Source organism: Salmo salar, chromosome 07, assembly GCF_965601325.2.
Source record: "Salmo salar chromosome 07, fSalSal1, whole genome shotgun sequence".
Classification (NCBI taxonomy): domain Eukaryota; kingdom Metazoa; phylum Chordata; class Actinopteri; order Salmoniformes; family Salmonidae; genus Salmo; species Salmo salar.
Genome location: NC_138297.1, coordinates 51,067,047 through 51,089,702, shown reverse-complemented (window position 1 = coordinate 51,089,702; position 22,656 = coordinate 51,067,047). Strand labels below are relative to the sequence as shown.

The 22,656-nt window shown below is 44.3% G+C and overlaps 1 protein-coding gene across 15 annotated transcripts in view; it reads right to left on the bottom strand.

Annotated features, from left to right (window-relative positions):
* The window catches only part of LOC106609419 (protein phosphatase 1 regulatory subunit 12A), a 65,160-nt gene that overhangs the window by 37,232 nt on the left and 5,272 nt on the right, over positions 1 to 22,656 (bottom strand). For all 15 annotated transcript variants that reach the window (XM_014208228.3, XM_045722109.2, XM_045722111.2 and 12 more), the window contains exons 2-3: positions 7,060 to 7,190; positions 83 to 201 (exon numbers count right to left, since the gene is read on the bottom strand). In XM_014208228.3, the coding sequence (XP_014063703.2) occupies positions 83 to 201; positions 7,060 to 7,190 (250 nt within the window). The remainder of the gene's footprint in view (positions 1 to 82; positions 202 to 7,059; positions 7,191 to 22,656) is intronic.

The following is a 22,656-nucleotide window of genomic DNA, read 5'->3' as shown; positions in this document are numbered from 1 at the left end:
CTGAAAGCAGAAGAGAAAGTTGTTGTTGACTAGCAGGTCAGTGTGGGGCAGACAGTGAGTCAGTGCTGCAGTCTGTCTGTACCTTGTCGGTTGATCTCATTCTTCAGGAGCTCCTCCATGGCCTCCTCCTCAGCGATGTCCAGTGGTGTCTCCCCCTCACTGTTCACCACCCCCACACTGGCTCCCTGGCCAATCAGATACCTGCACAAACACACACACACCTTACTTAGGACAGGTATGTAGTAGTCCAAGTAGTATTAGTAATAGAGGTTGACCGATTAATTAGGGCCGATTTCACGTTTTCATAACAAATCGGACATCAGTATTTTTGGACACCGATTTGGCCGATAATTATTTTATTTTTTTACACCTTTATTTAACTAGGCAAGTCAATTAAGAAGACATTCTTATTTTCAATGACGGCCTAGGAACGGTGGGTTAACTGCCTTGTTCAGGGGTAGAACGACAGATTTTTACCTTGTCAGCTCAGGGATTTAATCTTGCAACCTTACAGTTAACTAGTCCAACGCTCTAACCACCTGCCTTACATTGCACTCCACGAGGAGCCTGCCTGTTACGCGAATGCAGTAAGAAGCCATGGTAAGTTGCTAGCTAGCATTAAACTTATCTTATAAAAAACAATCATAATCACTAGTTAACTACACACGGTTGATATTACTAGTTTATCTAGAGTGTCCTGCGTTGCATATAATCGATGCGGTGCGCATTCGCGAAAAAGGACTATCGTTGCTCCAACGTGTACCTAACCATAAACATCCATGCCTTTCTTAAAATCAATACACAAGTATATATTTTTAAACCTGCATATTTAGTTAATATTGCCTGCTAACATGAATTTCTTTTAACTAGGGAAAATGTGTCACCTCTGCAACAGAGTCAGGGTATATGCAGCAGTTTGGGCCACCTGGCTAGTTGCGAGCTGTGTGAATAGTATTTCTTCCTAACAAAGACAGCCAACTTCGCCAAACGGGGGATGATTTAACAAAAGCGCATTTGCGAAAAAAGCACAATCGTTGCACGACTGTACCTAACCATAAACATCAATGCCTTTTTTTAAATCAATACACAGAAGTATATATTTTTAAACCTGCATATTTAGCTAAAAGAAATCCAGGTTAGCAGGCAATATTAACCAGGTGAAATAGTGTCACTTCTCTTGCGTTCATTGCACGGCAGAGTCAGGGTATATGCAACAGTTTGGGCCGCCTGGCTCGTTGCGAACTAATTTGCCAGAATTTTACGTAATTATGACATAACATTGAAGTTTGTGCAATGTAACAGGAATATTTAGACTTATGGATGCCACCCGTTAGATAAAATACAGAACGGTTCCGTATTTCACTGAAAGAATAAACGTTTTGTTTTCGAGATGATAGTTTCCGGATTTGACCATATTAATGACCTAAGGCTCGTATTTCTGTGTGTTATGTTATAATTAAGTCTATGATTTGATAGAGCAGTCTGACTGAGCGACGTAGGCACCAGCAGGCTCGTAAGCATTCATTCAAACAGCACTTTCGTGCGTTTGCCAGCAGCTCTTCGGAATGCTTCAAGCATTGTGCTGTTTATGACTTCAAGCCTATCAACTCCCGAGATTAGGCTGGTGTAACCGATGTGAAATGGCTAGCTAGTTAGCGGGGTGCGCGCTAATAGCGTTTCAAACGTCACTCGCTCTGAGACTTGGGAGTAGTTGTTCCCCTTGCTCTACATGGGTAACGCTGCTTCGAGGGTGGCTGTTGTCGATGTGTTCCTGGTTCGAGCCCAGGTAGGAGAGAGGAAAGGGACGGAAGCTATACTGTTACACTGGCAATACTAAAGTGCCTATAAGAACATCCAATAGTCAAAGGTATATGAAATACAAATGGTATAGAGAGAAATAGTCCTATAATAACTACAACCTAAAACTTCTTAGCTGGGAATATTGAAGACTCATGTTAAAAGGAACCACCAGCTTTCATATGTTCTCATGTTCTGAGCAAGGAACTTAAACGTTAGCTTTTTTACATGGCACATATTGCACTTTTACTTTCTCCTCCAACACTTTGTTTTTGCATTATTTAAACCAAATTGAACTGTTTAATTAGTTGAGGCTAAATTGATTTTATTGATGTATTATATTAAGTAAAAATAAGTGTTCATTCAGTATTGTTGTAATTGTCATTATTACAAATAAAATAAATCGGCATTGGCTTTTTTTTGGTCCTCCAATAAATCGGTATCGGCGTTGAAAAATCATAAATCGGTCGACCTCTAATTAGTAACATTCAGTAGTAGTAAATTAAATTCTTCACTGAATCAATATGTATGGATCAAGTCTCTTATTTAACCCAAGTGAATATAGGTTCAATCAAAATGCCTAGGAAATCATGTCCATCTCATTCTATGTATTAGGCCAATATAAGCTACTGCTGTAGGCCTATGAAAAGTTTGAAAACAAAAATGGGCCAAATTCTAGCAAGACAGGATTGGAAAATAGATTCATTTACCAGTTACCATAACTGTCAATATTGTGTTCCCTTCACCTGCAGGGAAACAGTCCAGTGAATATATTTTGAAAACCTGTACGTCATAACCAGGGATTCCGTTAGGAAAATGTGGTGCCGGACATTTGACCGGCAGAGTTTAAATTTACCGAACAGTGCTCAAAATGACAGAAATCACATGTAGATTATGGTAATTCATATTAACAGAACATACAAGTCGAGGACCAACAATGTGTTGTCTTTCTTACCGAATTCTGATTCGCACTTCAAATAAAATCGTCCACATTTACTTTCTCAGCCAACAAGACGAGTGACGAACAGCAAAATCACTAACCTTTGACAATCTACTATCCCCCATAGTAGGAAGAAGAAGAAAAAAAAGACCTTTCCTGTTGGTCAGCTTGTCGAGAAAGAAATAGCTTATTCCAAACAGACTGGGATGATAGATCACACCTCCATACAACCAGTAGGTCTAGGCTACTTTTTTTTTTTAAATCACGTTAAAAAGCAAAGAGTGATGCAACAGATCAGAACGTTTAGCTTAAAAAGGTTGATAAACTTATTTCTTCACATTATAAAGCACAGCAACACGCACAACGCATTGCGCTATAAGCAAATGTTCATTTCATAATACAATTAAATCGGGAAAACACCATTGTCAAAAGCGCACATGCTAGCGCTTTAAAGTGAATAGGGCTGTCCGACAAAAATAAATATTGTCTGTCCGAGAGTCGTCTGTTCTTTTGACCGATTAATAGGTCGAAATGTTAGGTGTATTTTTTCATAGTGTTTTAATGCATAGTGCCTCCAGATCATTGCAAAGTGGTGTGTGACGCGCTGATGAAGCATGCCTTCTGTTGCCTATGCATTTGCTGTTTGAGATGCTGTAGCAGCAGATTTTCCATCAGTGAATAGGCTTTATGTCCATCAATGAAGGCTAAAAAGCATTATTTCGCAATTTTATTCATCGGCTATTACCGACCAATGGAAACCCTGGTCACAACCCACTGGTAGCAGAAATCCCAGACCTTGGGAAAGGCTAGGGACATAGCCCTCCAATGACCTAACCATTGGAGTTTAATGCTGTACTCCTCCACCCTATGGGTTTTATGCTGCATCCCGCCGCTGACCTAACCACCTAAGGAGTTTAATGCTGTACTCCTCCACCCTATGGGTTTTATGCTGCATCCCTCCGCTGACCTAACCACCTAAGGAGTTTAATGCTGTACTCCTCCACCCTATGGGTTTTATGCTGCATCCCTCCGCTGACCTAACCACCTAAGGAGTTTAATGCTGTACTCCTCCACCCTATGGGTTTTATGCTGCATCCCTCCGCTGACCTAACCACCTAAGGAGTTTAATGCTGTACTCCTCCACCCTATGGGTTTTATGCTGCATCCCTCCGCTGACCTAACCACCTAAGGGACAAAGGTGTAATTCTAGAGCGCAATTAAGGGCGTTTTCTGATATAGGCATTTCTTGATATCAAGTTACACCCATTGGTGCGTGGCCGTTTTTCTCATTCGGGGACAACAGTGGTTCACATTGACGGGGCTGTAGTGGAGCGGGTCGAGAGTGTCAAGTTCCTTGGTGTCCACATCCCCAACGAACTATCACGGTCCAAACACACCAAGACAGTCGTGAAGAGGGCACGACAAGACCTTTTCCCAACAATTAATCAAATGGCCACCTGAACCATTTACATTGCTGCTGCCCCCCCACCTCGTTTTTACACTGCTGCTACTCGCTGTTTATTATCTATGTAGTCACTTTACCCCTACATACATGTACAAATTACCTCAACTAACCTGTACCACCCCCCCACACACTAACTCGGTACCACCTGTATATAGCCAAGTTATTATTTATGTTTTTTACTTTAGTTATTTAGTAAATATTTTCTGAACTCTGTTTCTTGAACAGCACTGTTGGTTAAGGGCTTGTAATTCAGCATTTCACAGTAAAGTCTACACCTGCTGTATTCAGCGCATGTGACAAAAAATAGATTGTTAACAACTGTAGCTAAGCCTAACCCTTTTCCTAGCCTTAGGCTCCTAACCTGCCACGCTAATTTACCTTACCTGCCATGTTAGTTATCCTAACCTGCTGGGTAAACAAATCTGTGTCGAGAAATCATCCTCAGTCTCATAACACCGGAACTGACCAATGGCAGGTATCAATTGGAGTTTGCTGATATCAGGGAACACACATTTCAACAAACACACTGAATTGCAGTCTGCCATCACACCATATTCACCTGAGGGATTTCCTGGTGTACCCCTCCACTGACCTAACCACCCGAGAGGGTTCATGCTGTCATTCTAGTACCCTGCCGCTAATCAGACAACTAGTTCACACATTCACTGCATAATTAGCCTAGTGATTCACCCTTTTTTGATTAATCATTCTCCAATTATCTTTCCTCACCGATTTTGCGCCCTACGCTGGCTGATTGAAGAGGCTCTTGGAACAGCAGGAGATCTTGACTCCTGCTGCTACCAATTACAGCCGCGGAGAGACGCAGACCCTTCTCATTAGAACACACCGCATTCCGGTAACTTCGCTTGTAATGGAGATTCAGTGACCGCCGATACATTTTAGAGTTCCACATTGTCTTTGAATTCACTTTTGACCCATTTTAGCTGGGTTTTACAAGTTGTGGTTTGGCCTTGTGGTTAGAAGTTCACCCTGCCATCTAGTGCCGGGCGATTTGTGCTTTTTAGGTCAAGTTGGTTTTGATAAAAATAAATCACGGTTTTTGATTTTGAAAGATTATTTTACCATTAAATAGGTTGAATGCTGTGACAGAATAAAACAATTAAAAGTCCCAAGATGGTGGTGACGGCACAATCCAGCTTATTAGGACAGAGATATGGTCAAAATAGCATATCACAAGATATGCAGTACCAGTCAAAAGTTTGGAGAAACCTACTCATTTCCAGAGGTTATTTATTTTTACATTGTAGAATAGCGAGGACATCAAAACTATGAAATAACATATGGAATCATGTACAGTAGTAACCAAACAAAATCTAAAACATATTTTTTTTAGATTCTTCAAAGTAGCCACCCTTTGCCTTGATGACAGCTTTGCACACTCTTGGCATTCTCTCAACAAGCTTCATGAGGTAGTCACCTGGAATGCATTTCAATTAACAGGTGTGCCTTGTTAAAAGTTCATTTGTGGAATTTCCAACCAGTTGTGTTGTGACAAAGTCGGGGTGGTATACAGAAGAGAGCCCTATTTGGTAAAATACCAACTCCATATTATGGCAAGAACAGTTCGAATGAGCAAAATGAAACGACAGTCCATTACTTGATCCGCTACGGGATCAGTAGAGGGACAATAAGTTACTCCCCACTGTATGAAAATGCTTAAACTGAACATTTGACAGCTTTAACTTATTTTTAATAACTAATTTGTTGTAGGGGTGAGAGGGAAGTCTAAAGGATATCTACAAGGCAGCTCTTGGAATTACAACAACAAATTGCAGCTGATGAAACGCCATAAAAGGCTAAATTTCTGTCAATTAATAACCTTGGTAGCATAGTAGGATACTTCTACTCTAACTTGGGCAGCAGGACTGCACAGTGTGAGATAACGCTCACGCCAGGCTCCTGTAATATAATACAGAGAAGTAAAACAGGTCACAGCACAATGAGTGCAAGTGAGCTCCTTCAGCTCTCAGCCTGTTTAAAATGTCTACTGATAATATCTCCCTCCTTGCCGGCCCTGTTTCTGTCCCTTTAAACAGCCTTCTTACCTCAAAAGGACAATGAAAGGAAAGACTGGAAGCAACTGGAGTAATGACCGATGTCGATGGTTACCCCCCGATTTCTCTATAATGATTACATCACAAGGAACTTGTGAGCGGTTTTTGGGGCCATCTGATAGGCGGTTGCCCCCATCAACATGTAATCATGCACCCTGGAGAAACAGACCATTGAAAAAACTGTGACCCCTGACAAGTTCAGGCTGGTCTGCTCCATAAAAAGCAGCTATTAGGAATTAATTGATTAGCTTTGCATTTCAGTCTAAGATAATTGAACAGAAAGGGTTAATTGATGACCAAAATGATCTATACAGGATGGGGGTAATGGATGTTCTCCAAACGTAAAGGCATTCGCACAATTACGTGTTCAACTAGCCACAAACCTCAGGGAATAGCCTAGTAACACTTGGCGATGCAAAATAAACACTTGTTAAATAAAAACCGAGTCATTGCCTCCATTGCAAAAAACGGGTTTGCTGAAGGTGAATTGCCTGGCTAGCCATCCACGTCGCTGCGGCCAAACTGACGTTTCTTCTCCGGAATGAATGTATACGATCATGTATGTAGCGATCAGAGCAGCAGAATTTAATTCAGGGTGAGTCGTCAGGCAATGTGAAAGGGCTGGTACATAATGGGGTTATCCCAATGCAGCAATTTGTGTGCGGGTGGGTGGGGGGGGGGGGGCTAGAGACCAGCCATTGCCCTAGAGGTCCATAACAGCCTCCAGCTGGACCCTCGCCACGTCAGCCATGACAGCTCTCTGGCCCAGCAGCTGTACTTACTCTGCTATGTCCATGTATCCACAGGAGGCTGCGGCATGGAGGGGAATCCAGCCCTCATTGTCGGGCTGGTTGATGGCAGCCCCATGCTCCACCAGGAACGTCACCATGTCCACATTGTCATCTATGCACGCCTGAAGGAGGGAGGGAGAGAGAAATAGTAAGTACGTTGAGAAGTCCAACATTTAACACTAAGAAACTGTGTGACGACCCCCGAAAGGAGAAGAATCACGAGCTTTCAGAGACATGCAGGTAGGCTTATGTTCATGTGTGATACCTTCCTCAGAGTGTCAGGAACCAGCTAGCAGCACCTTGTGTGTGTGTGTGTGTGTGTGTGTGTGTGTGTGTGTGTACCCGGTTGACCCCGCCGACAGGTAGTGGGTGGTGTCAGTAGGAGCTGCCTCACGCCCCGTTTTAAAAAGAGGCGCCTTATTTCTCCAGAAAATTGTTGGCGGGGTGGTAACATGGCCAAAATGCCAGGATATAGCTGAGGTGTTTGCAATACCTCAGTGTATACTATTGCTGTTGGGATGGGGGAAATTGGGCGGTCTCCGAGAGCTCATATGCAAATTCGTTGAATTTTCTCTCCCTGTTTTAGGCTGTCCCATTCAAAGGCTGTACCTATGGATTTATGTGCTGCTCTAGACAGCATGACTGATATTTCACTCCAGTCAAATGTGGTTAGACAGAAAAGACCATTGAGTTACCCAAAACACACTCGCCATTATACCCTCGACTCAGTAGTATTTAGTCCTCAGGAATAGGCTAATCCGTTGCATTCTAGGAACAAGAAACCGGTAAGTCAGAAATTCAAAAGGAGCTTTCTTTTCCTTCAAATATGCAAGCCAGGACCTGATAGAGGCAAGGAGCACAAACCTGAGGAGGGAAAACAGACCTAAGCGACGACACTACAAAATGGCTGTAAAGACTAATCTGCTAATTTTAGGTTGCATCCAAATACAAACCATAACAATACAATAAATGACATGTGGGAGTGAGCCAGCAACTGTGTGTGCAAATACTAGCTGTGGCGTTCCCTGCCTAGAGGCAAAAGGGATGACAAAGGCCAACGATCTGGAGTAGAGACAGAGCGAAAGGAGAGAGAGTGCTGTAGGGAGTTCAGACACTGTTCAGAGGACTAGGGGCTGCTGGGCCAGCTCCAGAGTGACCTCAATGACGACCTAGGGGTTAAAATGACACTTGCTTCAAAGCCAGCCAGATAACAAGGTGAAAGAAAGACAGGTGTCAAAGAAACAAAGCCAGGCTGGGCAAAACATTGTACACAGGAATGACAGGACTAAAGCTGGACAAAATTAGTTAAACAACCATTCACTTCTGACGGCAGCAGTTTCAGATCTCAGTAAGTGGATTTCACAAATCAAAATCATTGACTGAAAGGCCCCCCTACTCTCATTTCGACTGAATGAGAGTACTACTGCTACTAAACGTTACTTTTCGGACCCAGGACTTTTAGTTGAAATCCCTGCTTTCCATTCCATAACCTTGATCTCTTGATAACTTTCAGACCTTGAGGCTTCCCCCTTCCTAAAAGCTGCCTGTAATGTGTCGCACTCTCTCAGGCTGCTATGACGGCAAAAGCGGTGAGGAGAAAAATAAATAAATAAAATACACCGGACTCACAGCTATCTGGCTGGAATCCTTGTCCAAATTTGGGCCGTTTACAGCATCGTACATGGCCAGAGCAGTCTGCGTGGGCGTGTGTGTGTATTACTATCCTCATGGGTACCTGAAATCCTCAAAAGTCTCCCTCATTGGGACATTTCCCACATGTGTGTAAGACGTGGCCGTAGGATAGAAGCTGTTCACGGCAGCTGCTTGGAAGAGTGTATCCAGGTGCGTATCCACCTTTCACTCACTGGCTGGCTGGGCTCGTCTGACTTCGCTGCAGGGCGGACAGAGACAGACGGCGCGCCACTGAGCGCAATCCACACAGCTGCTCACAATCACACTCTGGCTGAGTGACAAGATGACGCTATGTCCGTCTGTCTGTCAAGAGTTCAGTCACCCCTGTCAACATCCCTTAGACACGCACACAATGTAGTCATTCTTGATAAGAGAGTGTCTGCTAAATGCTGAAACCAAAATAATGTAGCTAAATGTAGATTGTATACAAACAGCTAGACCGGTGCTCTGCACCGTCTGAACACTCATACCTGCAGGTGACTGATAATATAGGCATCTAAGGTAGTAGCGATTTAGGTCAGTTGATTTGTGTACAACTCTCCACCATTTCCCCCCTCTGTCGTGTCTCTGACTGCTCCCATACCCCTTAAGGAGAACTCACTGCCGGTTCCTGCTGCTCCCCTCTCCTCCACGTCATCCCCTACAGGAGGACAAGCCCACCGGCTACAGGAGCCCAACAATGTAATCCCTTAATGGTTGGAATTGGTTGTAGCTGACAGGTGCCAGAGTTACTGCCAACATCGCAGGGAAAAGTAGCATGGCAGCCAGGGGGACAGGACAGCCAGGGGGACAGGACAAGGACAGCACAGCCAGGGGGACGGGACAGCCAGGGGGACAGGACAGCCAGGGGGACAGGACAGCCAGGGGGACAGGACAAGGACAGGACAGAAAAAGATGGTGAGTGTCATCCTTTGGCAGAGCTGTGGGGAAACTGGCATACCTGTCTGACACACTGTCATCGCTCAGAGAGAGTGGGGCAGCCAGGCATCGCTCAGCGGCCTGCGAGAGACACCCACTGAAGCAGGAGGGATACTACCACTGTTTAAAGTGTGTGTGGGGGGCATTCCTTGACCAATAGAGGAGCCACTGAGAAATGCAACTGGAGCAATACCGGGAATGGGTTGAACCAGCTTCTTACTGACGGGGGATTGCAGCAGCGTTTCGGTGGTTGAAGCCAAACAAGGCAGACAAAGCCATCTCTATTTGATGGCTAAACACACTATGAGGAGAGAGAGGGAGCTAATCTGACTATTAATGTAGGTAATAACAGGAGACATTGTGAGTAAAGCCCATCTCACACCCAGCTGACCCCTGACAGACAGGACTGTTCTGCACTCACACAGCCAATAATATGGGGAAAACCTTTTCAGCAGTCATGTCAAGGGTGGGGGTACAGACAACTTATTGAATATAGGGGAAACACTGCAGACTTCATAGGAAACATACCTGTCGCCATGCAAAACTGTTTGACCAGTGTTCTAGCTAGAGAGCAGGCCTTGTCACATGTTGCAGTCTGCATAACACAGCAGACAGTGAGAGAGAGGGGGGAGAGGCAGAAAGGAGAGGGCAATGCTGGATCTCGAAATCGCACAATAAATGTAGCATCATCGTAATGTCGATAGCACAACCCTCTTCAGTATTATTAACACGGACATAACAAGACAGCAGCGGAGTATATCAGCGGGGGTTACTTCTCCATTTCCCTTCCAGCATGTTCATAAACCAATGAGTCCCACTAAGGCCGGCGCGTTTTGGACTTCAAACCCCTTTCAAATATTCCTGGGCTGTACCATCGGATTCATCCATTTATTCTGAATCCGAAGACGCCAACCATTAGTCTGTGTCATTAACGATGTTTATGAGACAAGAGCCGATCCGGAAAGGGCCTGGGGCCCGGGTCTTTTAGCCTGTGCTGTCAGAATGTAACGCAAACCAAACTATATCAAACAAACACACACGTAACATGTTCTGCTCCATGATGCTCACAAGCTACACGAGTCATTGAAGGTAAGGGGTTCTTCTACATAGATCATAGGAAATCCCAGGACAGTATCTTTAGCTCACATAGTTGGACACTCATTTCCTACTGAGCAAACCATTTCTGTACTTACAGCATTCATAAAAATTCATTTCCTCGGATTTGCTTTGGCAACTTTTTATTTTTATTGACATTTGTCAATAAAACTCATGAACACACCGGTTTTGTCAAAATGTTTTACACTGTGAGGCTAACTATAAGGGATGGATCCCCCCTAGCCCTGAAACCAGGGCTGCCTCCCTCCCCCCAGCCATCCCTGCAGATGAGAAGTCCAAAGTCAGGGCAAGGCCTGGCAAGCAGTACGCGCCGGGTAAAATGCCATCCCATCTCGGCAAACTGCACCTTGGCACATCCCCCTCCGGCCCAGGTGAAATTTCTCCCACACACACGAGAGAGAGAAGAATGGGGGACACAGCCCCTGCATGCTCCCCCCCCCTCCATAGCAGGTGCTTTAGCCTGCAGGCAAGGTGGCCTTTCTGGGAATGCCCTTCTCTAATGGAGAAAGAGATGGGTTCTGGGAATGCCCTTCTCTAATGGAGAAAGAGATGGGTTCTGGGAAGTAAACACTGACAGAGCTTTAGTAAATGAATCAATGACTCACATTAGGACAGGATCCCCCACTTCATTGGTCAATAGTTAAAGATGCACTATGGAGAAATCACTCTGCCATTTCCTGGTTGCTAACATTCTAATAGTTCCCCTAATTTCACTTTGTGACAAAACAAGCTAGTGTAGAGAATCATTGTACCATCTAAACCGCTGTGAAATATATTTTCCATAACCCCCCAAAAATATTGTATTTCCAGCTGTTTGAAGCATAGAAATAGCACAAAGAACAGATCTACTGCTTCTGAGACTTGCATCCAAATGAGAATGACAGATCTATAACTCACATTTCTGTGAATTTGGTCAGTTTGCCCAAAGGTTAGATATCGCAGCTTTAAAATGTACGTGCCTCTCCCTCTGAAAACAGTCTGTTTATCCATTAAAATGGTTCAACCACGGAGAAAAGCAAAGTCATCATCTCATGACATCCACCACTCAGTCAGGTAATGATGCTCTTTCTGCGTTACTGAACTAGCAAGTGATCCTGGCTGTTTATGTTTAATTAAGTTTAAGTAAATCGAGATGTAATCATCCTTACCAGTTGCAATATTTTTTTGCATTTCTATAAGATACGCAGCTCTAACGTTCTTATGAATCTCTTCATTTGAAAGTAAAAAAGGCAGCTACTGGAATAGTTTATAATAGTGGATCAATTCTTACCAGGCCTGCTTGTGAATAGAGAAACTGTGGGAATTTACCTCAGTGCAGGCTAGTTAAACCTCAATCTCAGTGCTGCGTGACAGAACACTTAGTGTTTAAAGTTCCCTCCAGTGAAAATAAGATGCTAACACTACAACACTGGACTGTTGTAACTGATGCTCTTTTCAAACACTGAAAAGTACTCCTAAATCAAACCTGCGCGTGTTTATTGGGTGTGTGTACATGCGATTACCCATTCCCATCAGTGGAGCTTCAGCCGGCATGTGCCAGGAAGTGACTGTGGCTATGAGTGCACACTTCACAAAAGAGCACCGAGGGTGGGAGGTAGAGTGTCTCCTGTAGTCAGAGAGCACAGCCTAAGCACCCCAGTGAAACCTGAGCCATAGAAAACACACTGGGTTCACACTGTAAACCACAATGTTAGCACAGCCAAATGCCTCCACATCATGGTCCTGCTAGCTGCAGGAAATCACATCAGTGGGCATCTGTCCTGGCCTTGTCAATCGTGGTTTAATGGAGAAGACAGTTGGAAGTGAAGAGGGAACCAACCAGTAGAATGTTTAAGATACACATGACAGAACCAACCTCGTCTGCTGGAAGAGATGCTTGGAAGTAGCCTCCATGCTGACTGTGTTCACAAGCTCAGGCTACAAGGAGCGACTGTCCCCCAGCAGTCGAGACCTTCTCCAACCGCAAGGCAATGAAGCAGTGCCCTTTGCGCCTCACACATTCTCTTCAATTTAGGGCACCCATATGGGGCTGATTATAGGGCACCATCTATAGATTAACTTAAAATCAACCCACCACGAGCAGCAGAGATAAATATGGACACATTAAGAGCAGAAAGAATAGTGTCCATACGCGCCAGCCTAATGCTAAAATAATAGATTTCAAGAGCCCTGGCTAGCGGGCGGAGACGGGCGGAGACGGGCGAAGCCGTTCTCAGAACACAACCAAAAATGCACCAATGACGTCCTCCCCGCCCCAAGAGAGCCGGGGCTGTTGCCGTGGCAACCAAGCCCAAAAGAGGACGAGAGTTCAGTCTTGTCGGGCCTTTGTAAGAAACATAAATAGAGAGAGAAAATAGTTCATTTAAAGCACACTGGGGTTGCTCAGAGAGCCCCCAAGGCAGCGCACGGAGCAGACCTCGCAAGTACAAGATCAAAAGCTAATCTTGAGAACAGGGGGAGAGAAGGGTTCCATCTCTTTTTGGACGTTCCGAGTTTTTGGTCACCCCACCGCTGTTCTCATGACCAGTTATGGTCAAAGGATAGAAAACACCGTTCTCTGTTGCTAGACCTCTCAGCAAAGTACCAGTGCTCATCTCCAGAATCGCAGAGTATATTATTGGACAGGTTGAAAGCATAGGACACCATTAACCATTACCTTAAATGGATACAACAGATAGAATGGTGACTGCCTACATTAAGATAGCCACCCTGAAGTTTGAGTTATCCTTGTAGCCATTTCTATGGAAAAACCCACAAACCACCCCCCCATCAAAAAAAATACAACTTCTTGCTAATGGCGTGTCTCATCCATGTACAGACTTGAGGCAGACGTTGCATTAGTCAGAAGACTTTGCTGTATGACCACAATCAATTTTAGATACGCTTTTACTGTCAAGTCAAAGGGAACATCAAAGACTTCCACCTGATTAAAATGTGATTAAACATTATGCGCCAACCAAGAGTATTTACCCAAAAAGATCATGCATGTACACAGGTTCTCCTATCAATTACAATGAAGTCACACAATATAAAAACTTTTCATGCAACATAATGAATCTGTGACAGCTTCCAAACCCAATCTCCCACCCATAGTACAGTTCAGAAAAAGGACAGAGGGCTTTTTCCATACTTTAAAAGGCACTGTACTTCCTACTGCTACAGTTGGGGGGGGGGGGGGGGGGGGGGGGTCATTGTGCAGAGCGCTCCATGCTAACTTTAGCAGGACTCCACATCAAGGAGAAGACACACACCACCCCCCATTTCCTCTGGCAGGGCCTTCCGATGGGCAACTAAAATAAATACCATATTCCAAACCTACTCTGGAACAGTTGTAAGACAAATCCCAAATTCACAACCAGTACGCCTAGACTACATTAATAAAAAAATGTTTACAGTTACAGAAACGAGTGATGCAACCGATCAGAACGTTTAGATTCAAAATGTTGATGAACTTTTTTCTTTACATTGCTGCGCCTATAATGTACACAATTCAGTAAGCTACGTGCGAATGTTCGTTTCATATTGCAATTAGTTGGAAAAGACTTGTCAAAAGGGCACTGCACATGCGAGCGGTTTCATGTGACAGATGAAAATATCCGTTAAATTTAGAAAGAGATCTAATAGGTTACTTTGAAGCAAGTTGCCTCATGTATTAAAACATTCAGTTTTAAAACAATTTAGTATATGGCCACCAGCTCACCGCAAAGTGGTGTGACATTCTGATGAAGCGTTCAAAACTGGGAACTATGAAATCTGACTTCCGATAAAATAGCTTCTGGGAAAAGTATTTCTGAACAGATATCCAACTCGGAATCTCAGGCCTCTTTCTAGTGCTCCGACTTTCCCACATGAAGATCACTGACATGATTTGACCTCATTTTTACAGAGTTGCCAGTTGTCTTGAAAGCCCAAAAGATGCTGCTGATCTGACAGATTTTCCACTCAAAGGCTCTGTATGCTGAACGCATGTGATAATTCCACTGAATAATGCAAAATTAACCTATAGACCGATAAGCATGACCAGTCAAAATGTATTTGGGGCGGCAGGGTAGCCTAGTGGCTAGAGTGTTGGACTAGCAATCGAAAGGTTGCAAGTTCAAATCCCCGAGCTGACAAGGTACAAATCTGTCGTTCTGCCCCTGAACAAGGCAGTTAACCCACTGTTCCTAGGCCGTCATTGAAAATAAGAATTTGTTCTTAACTGACCTGCCTAGTTAAATAAAGGTAAAATAAAAAGTGCATAGTTTGGTATTTCCATCAATGAATAGGCTAAAAGTGATTATTTTGCAGTGGGACTCCTTCGCGCCGGCAAATTGTATTTAACGTCGGCTTTTCAAGTTACTTTCAATAAAAATCAGACAATGGCCAGCTACTCCCAGCTAACAGAAACCCTGGCCTCAAACCCACCAAGCAGACGGGTCTCCAACAGGTCATTCCAACCACTAGTAGCTATGACTAGGACCCTGGGTAATTCCCACTGCACTTGCAACGCTAGGGTTGTGGGTTCACCAGTACAAAAATGTATGCACTCACTACCTTAAGTCCCTATGGATAAGAGCATCTGCTAAATGACTATAAAGCAAATGTAACATTACCAGGATCATATCTGGGCCCTAGCTGTAGGTTATATTGTGGGTTCCTGATCAGGAAACATCCAGGGCACTAGGTAATGGTGTTCAGATATGGCACAGCCAGTGCTGGTTTTAGAAACATTTGTTTTAGCACAGGAACCAGCTCAGAACAGATGACAATCATAAACAAAAACACGGTGTGCCGTGAGTGGAGAACAGTGTGGTCACTGAGCAGCTGTTTAAACCCATAAGGACTGAGCGAGGCCTGAGTCACTCTCCAGCGGGACCAAAGCACCAGCACAGCCACCAAGCACTTGGAGCTCTTTGAAAAACATGAATTCATAAAATCTAAATGACAGCATTATTGGTCACAATCAACACCATAAAAAAATTGGTGTTGTATTTTTTCTGTAGCAACTATCACCATTCTATCCTTTTGTCAACCGTCTGCTCATGTTTCAGATCAGCCTCACTGGCCTTTTGAGAAAACAAAACTAGTAATCTAATTTCAGAGCCGAGAGAGAGGAAGGCAGTGCAACATCTGAGTAGCTGTCAGAAAAAGCTAAACATCCATGGGCCTGGCTTTAAAATATCACATGTACAACCCAAATATGCCTGCTGGCTTTTTGAGTCAGCAACTAAATGGATTAACAGGAGATGGGGCATCCACAGTGGAGCTCTTGTTTTCTTTTTGGAAAAGACCCATTTACTCCCTTATAAAGCAACAGTAAGGAGACAAAGCAGCTACTCCTGGAGACCAACAATGGCCCCTTTCTCTCCCTCACAACCTTGCTTCCTTTCCACAGCCACCTTGCATAGCTGCAGCCAAGCCACAGTCTAGCATAGCGGTGGAGAACTTCCCAGATAAGTAATACTCCGGGGCTCAGGGCTTCATGGAGTGACGCTCTGGCCACACCTACTGGGCTATGTCACCGGCTCAGAGGCACGCAGCCACTTCCACAAAAGGAATTCCTTCTTACCGCCTGTGTGTGTGTGTGTGTGAGTGAGTGAGAGTGAGGGAGAGAGAAAATTAAAAAGAGGGAGCAAGTGAGCGAATGCGTGTGGGTTAAAAGCACAACGCTACTGCAGGAGGCCAGGGGAAAGGTTGGGGGGGGAAAGCGCTGCGGGGCGGCCAGCTGGGTTCCTCCACTAGATGAGCCCTGTTGGGAGCCGTAACCCGGCTACACAGAGAACTCTACCTCCACTGCTGCTGAGAACGACCATATATGGCTCTGGGATTCCCATGGAAAAAGGCCAGGATTGAAGCAGAGGGGGAAAAAGTCCAGGGAGATTGTAACTATACATTTCGGCTTACGCTCTGCAGCCAAAACAATAGCCCTGCTTGAGAGCCAAGTTTGTTTCCATGAGCTGTTACTGTCAGTGGTCCAAGGAGAGAGGGGGCATGAGGGGACAACGAGGTCAGACGGCCACAGAAACACGTGTGTGTGTGTGTGTGTGTGTGTGTGGAGCACAATCTCCCTTAATACCGTGCATTATGTGGGTTAACCTATAGCCATGAGCAGAAAGTGCTGATGAAGCCTGTTCATGTCATTCTCCAGGCAAGCACTGCCTGAACTCCAGAGGTTAAAGGGACAGTGTGTATGCTTGTGTCTGCCCGCCAGGCATTCAAACAACCCATAACGGTTGAAAAATATGAATTACCTCCATAGCCTTTGGAGTAAAGGCTCCAGCCATTGTCCCCTGTGCCACCGTCAACACCTCCACACGTGATCTGAACTCAATGTCTCACATAGGTCCATGCACATTATATCGTCTTTCTTAGGCCTAGCTCACAAGACATGATCTCTTTCGTTCCTGATATTACCAAAAAGGCTACTCTTGGGAAGAAACAAGTCAAGACACAGATAAGCATCAGAGTGTGGTTTCCTTAAAGAGCTAAGCCACACAGTACTGGATGAGGAAACAGTTTACACAATTAGGAGGGTTGTCTTGGCTCACCAATGTAAGAGGGGCATATAGTGCAGACTGGGCTTTCAAGTAGGAAAGGGGCTGGGTGTGTGTTCTGTGATGGTGGAGCGAATGCTGGGTAATTGGGGGGGGGGGGGGGGGGTTAGTAGATGAAGTAGTAGGAGTTAGTAGATGAAGCCGTGCTCACTTGTGGAGCCTCGACGAGGAAATGAGAAAAATAAACAAATACTTCCTGTTCCTCTGCCTGAAAATCTCTCCAACACCCCCATCCCCCACTACATCCTATTCCCCTCATTTAGGAAGAGGATAAACATTCCTGTCAGTCGTCCTGCCCTCTCAAAACAGACAACGACAGCAGGGCACACCTTTAATTAGCCAATGAGAATCCACATGAGGAGTCCTGAGCAGAGACAAAAGCTCTGGTGGAGACTAGGGCGTTGGGATTTCCGAAGACACACCTAATCTCCCTGAGCCTCAGAAAATGTCAACTACATTGGAAGGCTCACATGAATCTCCAGTGTGGTCCGAGGAGACTAAATTGGACCAAAATTATTGGTACACCAAGAGTTCTATTTATTTTGTAAAATGTGAAATCTTTCTGATTGAGAGGGGGTCAAATACTTATTTCCTTCATTAAAATGCAAATCAATTTATAACATTTTTGACTTGCGTTTTTCTGGATATGTTTGTTGTTATTCTGTCTCTCACTGTTCAAATAAACCTACCATTGAAATTATAGACTGAACATTTCTTTGTCAGTGGGCAAACGTACAAAATCAGCATGGGATCAAATACTTTTTTCCCTTCACTGTACATTTACCTTCTAGTATATTCCTGCTCTGAATAGTTTCCTACTCTGGTCTGTTCTGCGGTGTTAATGGCACCACTAAATTACTGTACCTGGAGATACTACATAAAATCAGTAGTTTTGAATGATGCCCAATGCCTGCAGCCATCAAAACTCACAAGCCAAACACACTGATACCCAGCTCAATTCACTGACACTGCTTATACTCTGCAGTCAAATACACATACACACACCTATAATTAAAAAGCCCCCGTCTGCACAACAGCAGTTTCACTGGCACAGTCACAAGGCTGGTGGTGGCTCAGTACAAAACTAGATCCATCACAGGCTGTGGGGAAGAGGCAGACTGGTTAGCCTGTACAAAGGTTGCTAAAGACTTTGTTGTGTACTGGGTTGACTATAGGCAAGGCAAGTAGCCCACTTTGAAACCACATAGGTGTGAAGCCTGTCATGTCTAGTAGGCTGTAGGTCCTTCACTCCTACTCTAGGGTGGTCTAGACCTACATCTTACGGTCCTTCACCTAGGCTGTAGTCAAGGCTTTACCTCAGAGATCACGTTAGAGTTCAGATTAACCTGATTTTAAACAATTTCACTTGCGTTTTATGTTGCTTACAATAGAAAAAACAGCCATCATACTTCTGTTTATCACAGAAAGAATGTAGCCAGTTACATTTCCTAATGATTTGCTTGAAGTTAATCTCGCATTTTTCCCAGAGAAAGTATCTACACAGAGTGCTGTCTGCTGATTGATGAGAATTCATAAACAGGCATTTGAGTGGAGAAGTGCAACTGAAGCACTAAATTAGTCTGACGCCAAGCTGAAATTACAATAAGCATTTTAGATCTGCGTTTACAAAATGCAGCAATGTATTTCATATACATAATTTTTTGCATGAAAAACACAGAATTGTGTTTTAATGTGACACCTGTACCTGTCAGTACAGTTTCTGGCGCACCAATTTCACTGGCTGGAAAGATGAGGCCATTTTGAGATGAATTGAAAGAATGTAACTTCTCCCTCCCAGGACAACAACAAAAACAGACTGGGCTTAATTGTCCTCCTCGCTGCATAAGACAGAGGAACTCAGTGTCGAGCTTCCAGGTGTTTTCGGTTCAAAAACACCTTATAAACCCACACTCAGTGAGGCATATGACTGCTGGAAAGCAAAGAACCCTGGGATGATTTAAAGTCCCATCTAGAGCAGAGGAGACTGTCACAGCGTGAATAAAAACAGACACGCTGCTGAAGTCATCTCACTAAAATTTTGCAGCAGCTCAATACTATGCTAAAACCCAAGTGTGGCCGGAGATGTGGGGCGGCGGGGAGAAGAGAAAGAGCTCTTGGCAGCTTCTCATCCCAGTTTACCTTACACAGATGTTGTCAACAGGTCTATGTGCCGGGACTATTTCTCAGCGACCCGAGGAGCCCTGATGACATAGTGAGAGATCTATAGCTTCTCGCTCGGGTGAGAAATAGTTTGCATGTACAGAAAAGCACAGTGACATCAATGTACTTGTGGGAGAGGGTGGTACACAGGTGTGGATGAATGGCAGCTTGTGGTTTAAAAAATTAAATTGATAGCCGAGTCGCCAGCTTTATTGTCTCGTTTTGATCACGGCCGACATCCGCGGAGCACCTAGCCTATCGGTTGCTAGTGTGTGACAGGTGAAGTCCATCTCCACAGCCTGCTTGGCTGTCTGAGCACATACGTGGCAAAAGAAGGTCGAGTTTACACCCCTGCTGAGGAATTCTATCTACAATCCCAGATGAACCAGTTTCAACCTGTGGTGACGCTTGTCTTAAATACTTCAGACAGTTCCTACCACTCGAGCCCTTTCATAATTAAAGCATCAAGAAATTGGGTATCAATACGTCTCAAGAAAATGTGAGCGTTTATGCATTTTATATATATACATATATATACACATACATATACACACACACATATATACACATACATATACATATACATATATATATACACACACATTTTGAGGTAACATTGGAAAAACTACCCAAGAAAAGTTGGAGTTGAACAGGCATGGAAGGTGTCTGCGACACATTGCGTAAGGAAGCCATGCCGACGTGTCATGATCAGCAGACTACCTGACATGTTGTGAAGCAGTCGAGAGCAACGACACAAGGACTTCCTGCACTTGATTACAGGTTGTGGAATCACTTCAATGAAAACGTCGCCTGACAGAGCAAGACCTACCAATTATAAACAGGTAGAATGTGCAAGTTCTGTGACCTTTTCTAATATTACAGTTGTCACAGGCTAGAGGCCCGTGACGGTTACGCTGATGATTCAGAGGCAACGTTGAATCAACATTGGGTTGGGTGACCTGTAACGCTTGAATTATAATATGTTATTAACGCACGCGTGTCCATCAAAACTGACAAGCAATCGACTGCTACGGTCATGAAAACATCCAACTCTATTAGCAATTAACCTTTCTTCAAGACAGACTGAACGCATAGACAAAGAGTAACACGATTCAGATTGGCTTAATTCCATAGCATAAATAGCTGAGGGACATTTTAATGTATTCTCAATTCTCATGCTGCTATGTGCATTATTAAACGCATGACTCGCTGCCTTTGGGCAGGTAAATTAGAAATGCTAAATTTAAGCCACAACAAAAGGGGTGGTGGAAATATTTTTCTTATAGATTTCTATAATGCCTTTCTACCAGAGGTACTTCAAGAGCTTTACATAGTAACGGCTAAACTCCTCTATCACCAATGAAATGTGAATCTTAAAAAGCCCTCCAAAAACGACCAAATATTTAATGTCTGTTGACAGGGCCCAACACCAGAGGCAGCGGTTTCAGACCATTCCGCAGAACGGTTTCAAAGGAAGTGGGGCATTCCACTGTAAGAGTCCCCTCCTCCACAAACCAAACAGTGCCATGTGCTGTGTTTACGCTGCACCTCCATACCCAGTCCCCTGCCAAACAGGCCACCTCCAACTTTGGTTAAGGGCTAGGAATAGACACCCTCAATGAGCAAACCGGCTCAGAGTGACATTGTTTGAGTGACATCTACAGGAAAAGGTATCAAGTGGAGAATGATGTCTAAAAGAAAAAGAAACTGCATTTGCATTTATCTTCTGGACCTTGGTATGGGGAAAAGAACTGACTAAAAGTATTCAGTCTTGTTGTGTGTTCCTTTGATTATGTTCCAAGGTGAGCAACGACAAATGTCCCTAGTAATGAGAGGAACATGGTGCTCCCGTCATCAAAAGTCACACAGCTCGTTTCAACCCAAATCAACTTAACCTAGCCCTAATTGGGCAGCGCTTTCAGGTCCTGACACACCAACTCTCACTACGGATCAGGTGATCCGTGGTAACCCAAAAAGCTCACCGCTTCCCTCCAGGGTAAGTGAGTTTACAGCCTTAAGAAGAAGAAAAAATCTGAACGCCGCATGACTGGTGGAAGAAATGTTCCAGAACATATTAGTTCAGCAATAGGATCTGTGTGAAGACAACACTTTACAAGGCCAGACCTTCAAAATATCAAGTACATTTTCCAAATTAAATCAAGAGATTGAATTCAAGCAACAACAAAAATCTCAACACTTCTACTGAAAGTCCAGCTCTCATTGGCCAACTGAGAGCCTCTGCCACATCTGAGAATCTCAGGGTTGGGGCTGGAGCAACTATGTAATGTGTTAATGTAACTGGTGCTTCTTTGGATGGAACTGCAGTGAGGGCCCCATGCACTGCTGTCTGCATGGGTTCCATTTCAAGATTCATGCAGTCCATGTGATTCTAAACTGCTGCTGGCTACTCTGCTCAGTGAGTGGTTATGTAACTCTGTATGTACACAAATCGGCAGACAAGCCACTAGCAACTTGACGAGACACTGCCATGGTTACATTGTTAGAGTTCACACACTGATAGTGAGGGCGTGGAATGTAAACTTTTGCTAATGTAAAAAAAAAAGTGAACAGTTGCCATTTTATCGAGCCTATCCCAATGATGTCGTAAAACCTTCACCATGACGTTAAAACCACAACTTACAAAAAGCTACTTTGATGAGCCAGTAAAAATGTTATTTTTTTACAATACCTGTACCAGCTAGACTATATATACTAAGTACATTACCAATGATAGACAATATGGATGACTCAAGAGAAAGGCCAGATATGGGTGAATACGCCTGTTGTTTCACTGTGCAGGCCCTGCCTTGATAGGGCACAGTAGGTGGCAGTCAGCTGGGTCCTGGCATTGCCTGGGGAGAGACTGGCAGGCCAGAAAGAGGGTAAGACTGTGTGTGTGGTGGGGGGGGGGGGGGGGGGGGGGGGGTTAGGTGACAGCTGAGGAATGCTTGCCCTGCTCTCCCTTTGCCATGCTTTCCACCGACTGTCATGCGAGGAATGCACGGGACAGGAGGACAGGGACAGAATGCTACACATCCAGCGCATATCTACAAACATCTCTCTCCAGTCCTGCCCCCTCACCTCTGGGGAGCAACTGTGTGGAAAGCGTTACAATTCTGGTTTACACATTTACTCAGTGGTCCTAGAGGGCTGCAGGGTGTGAGGG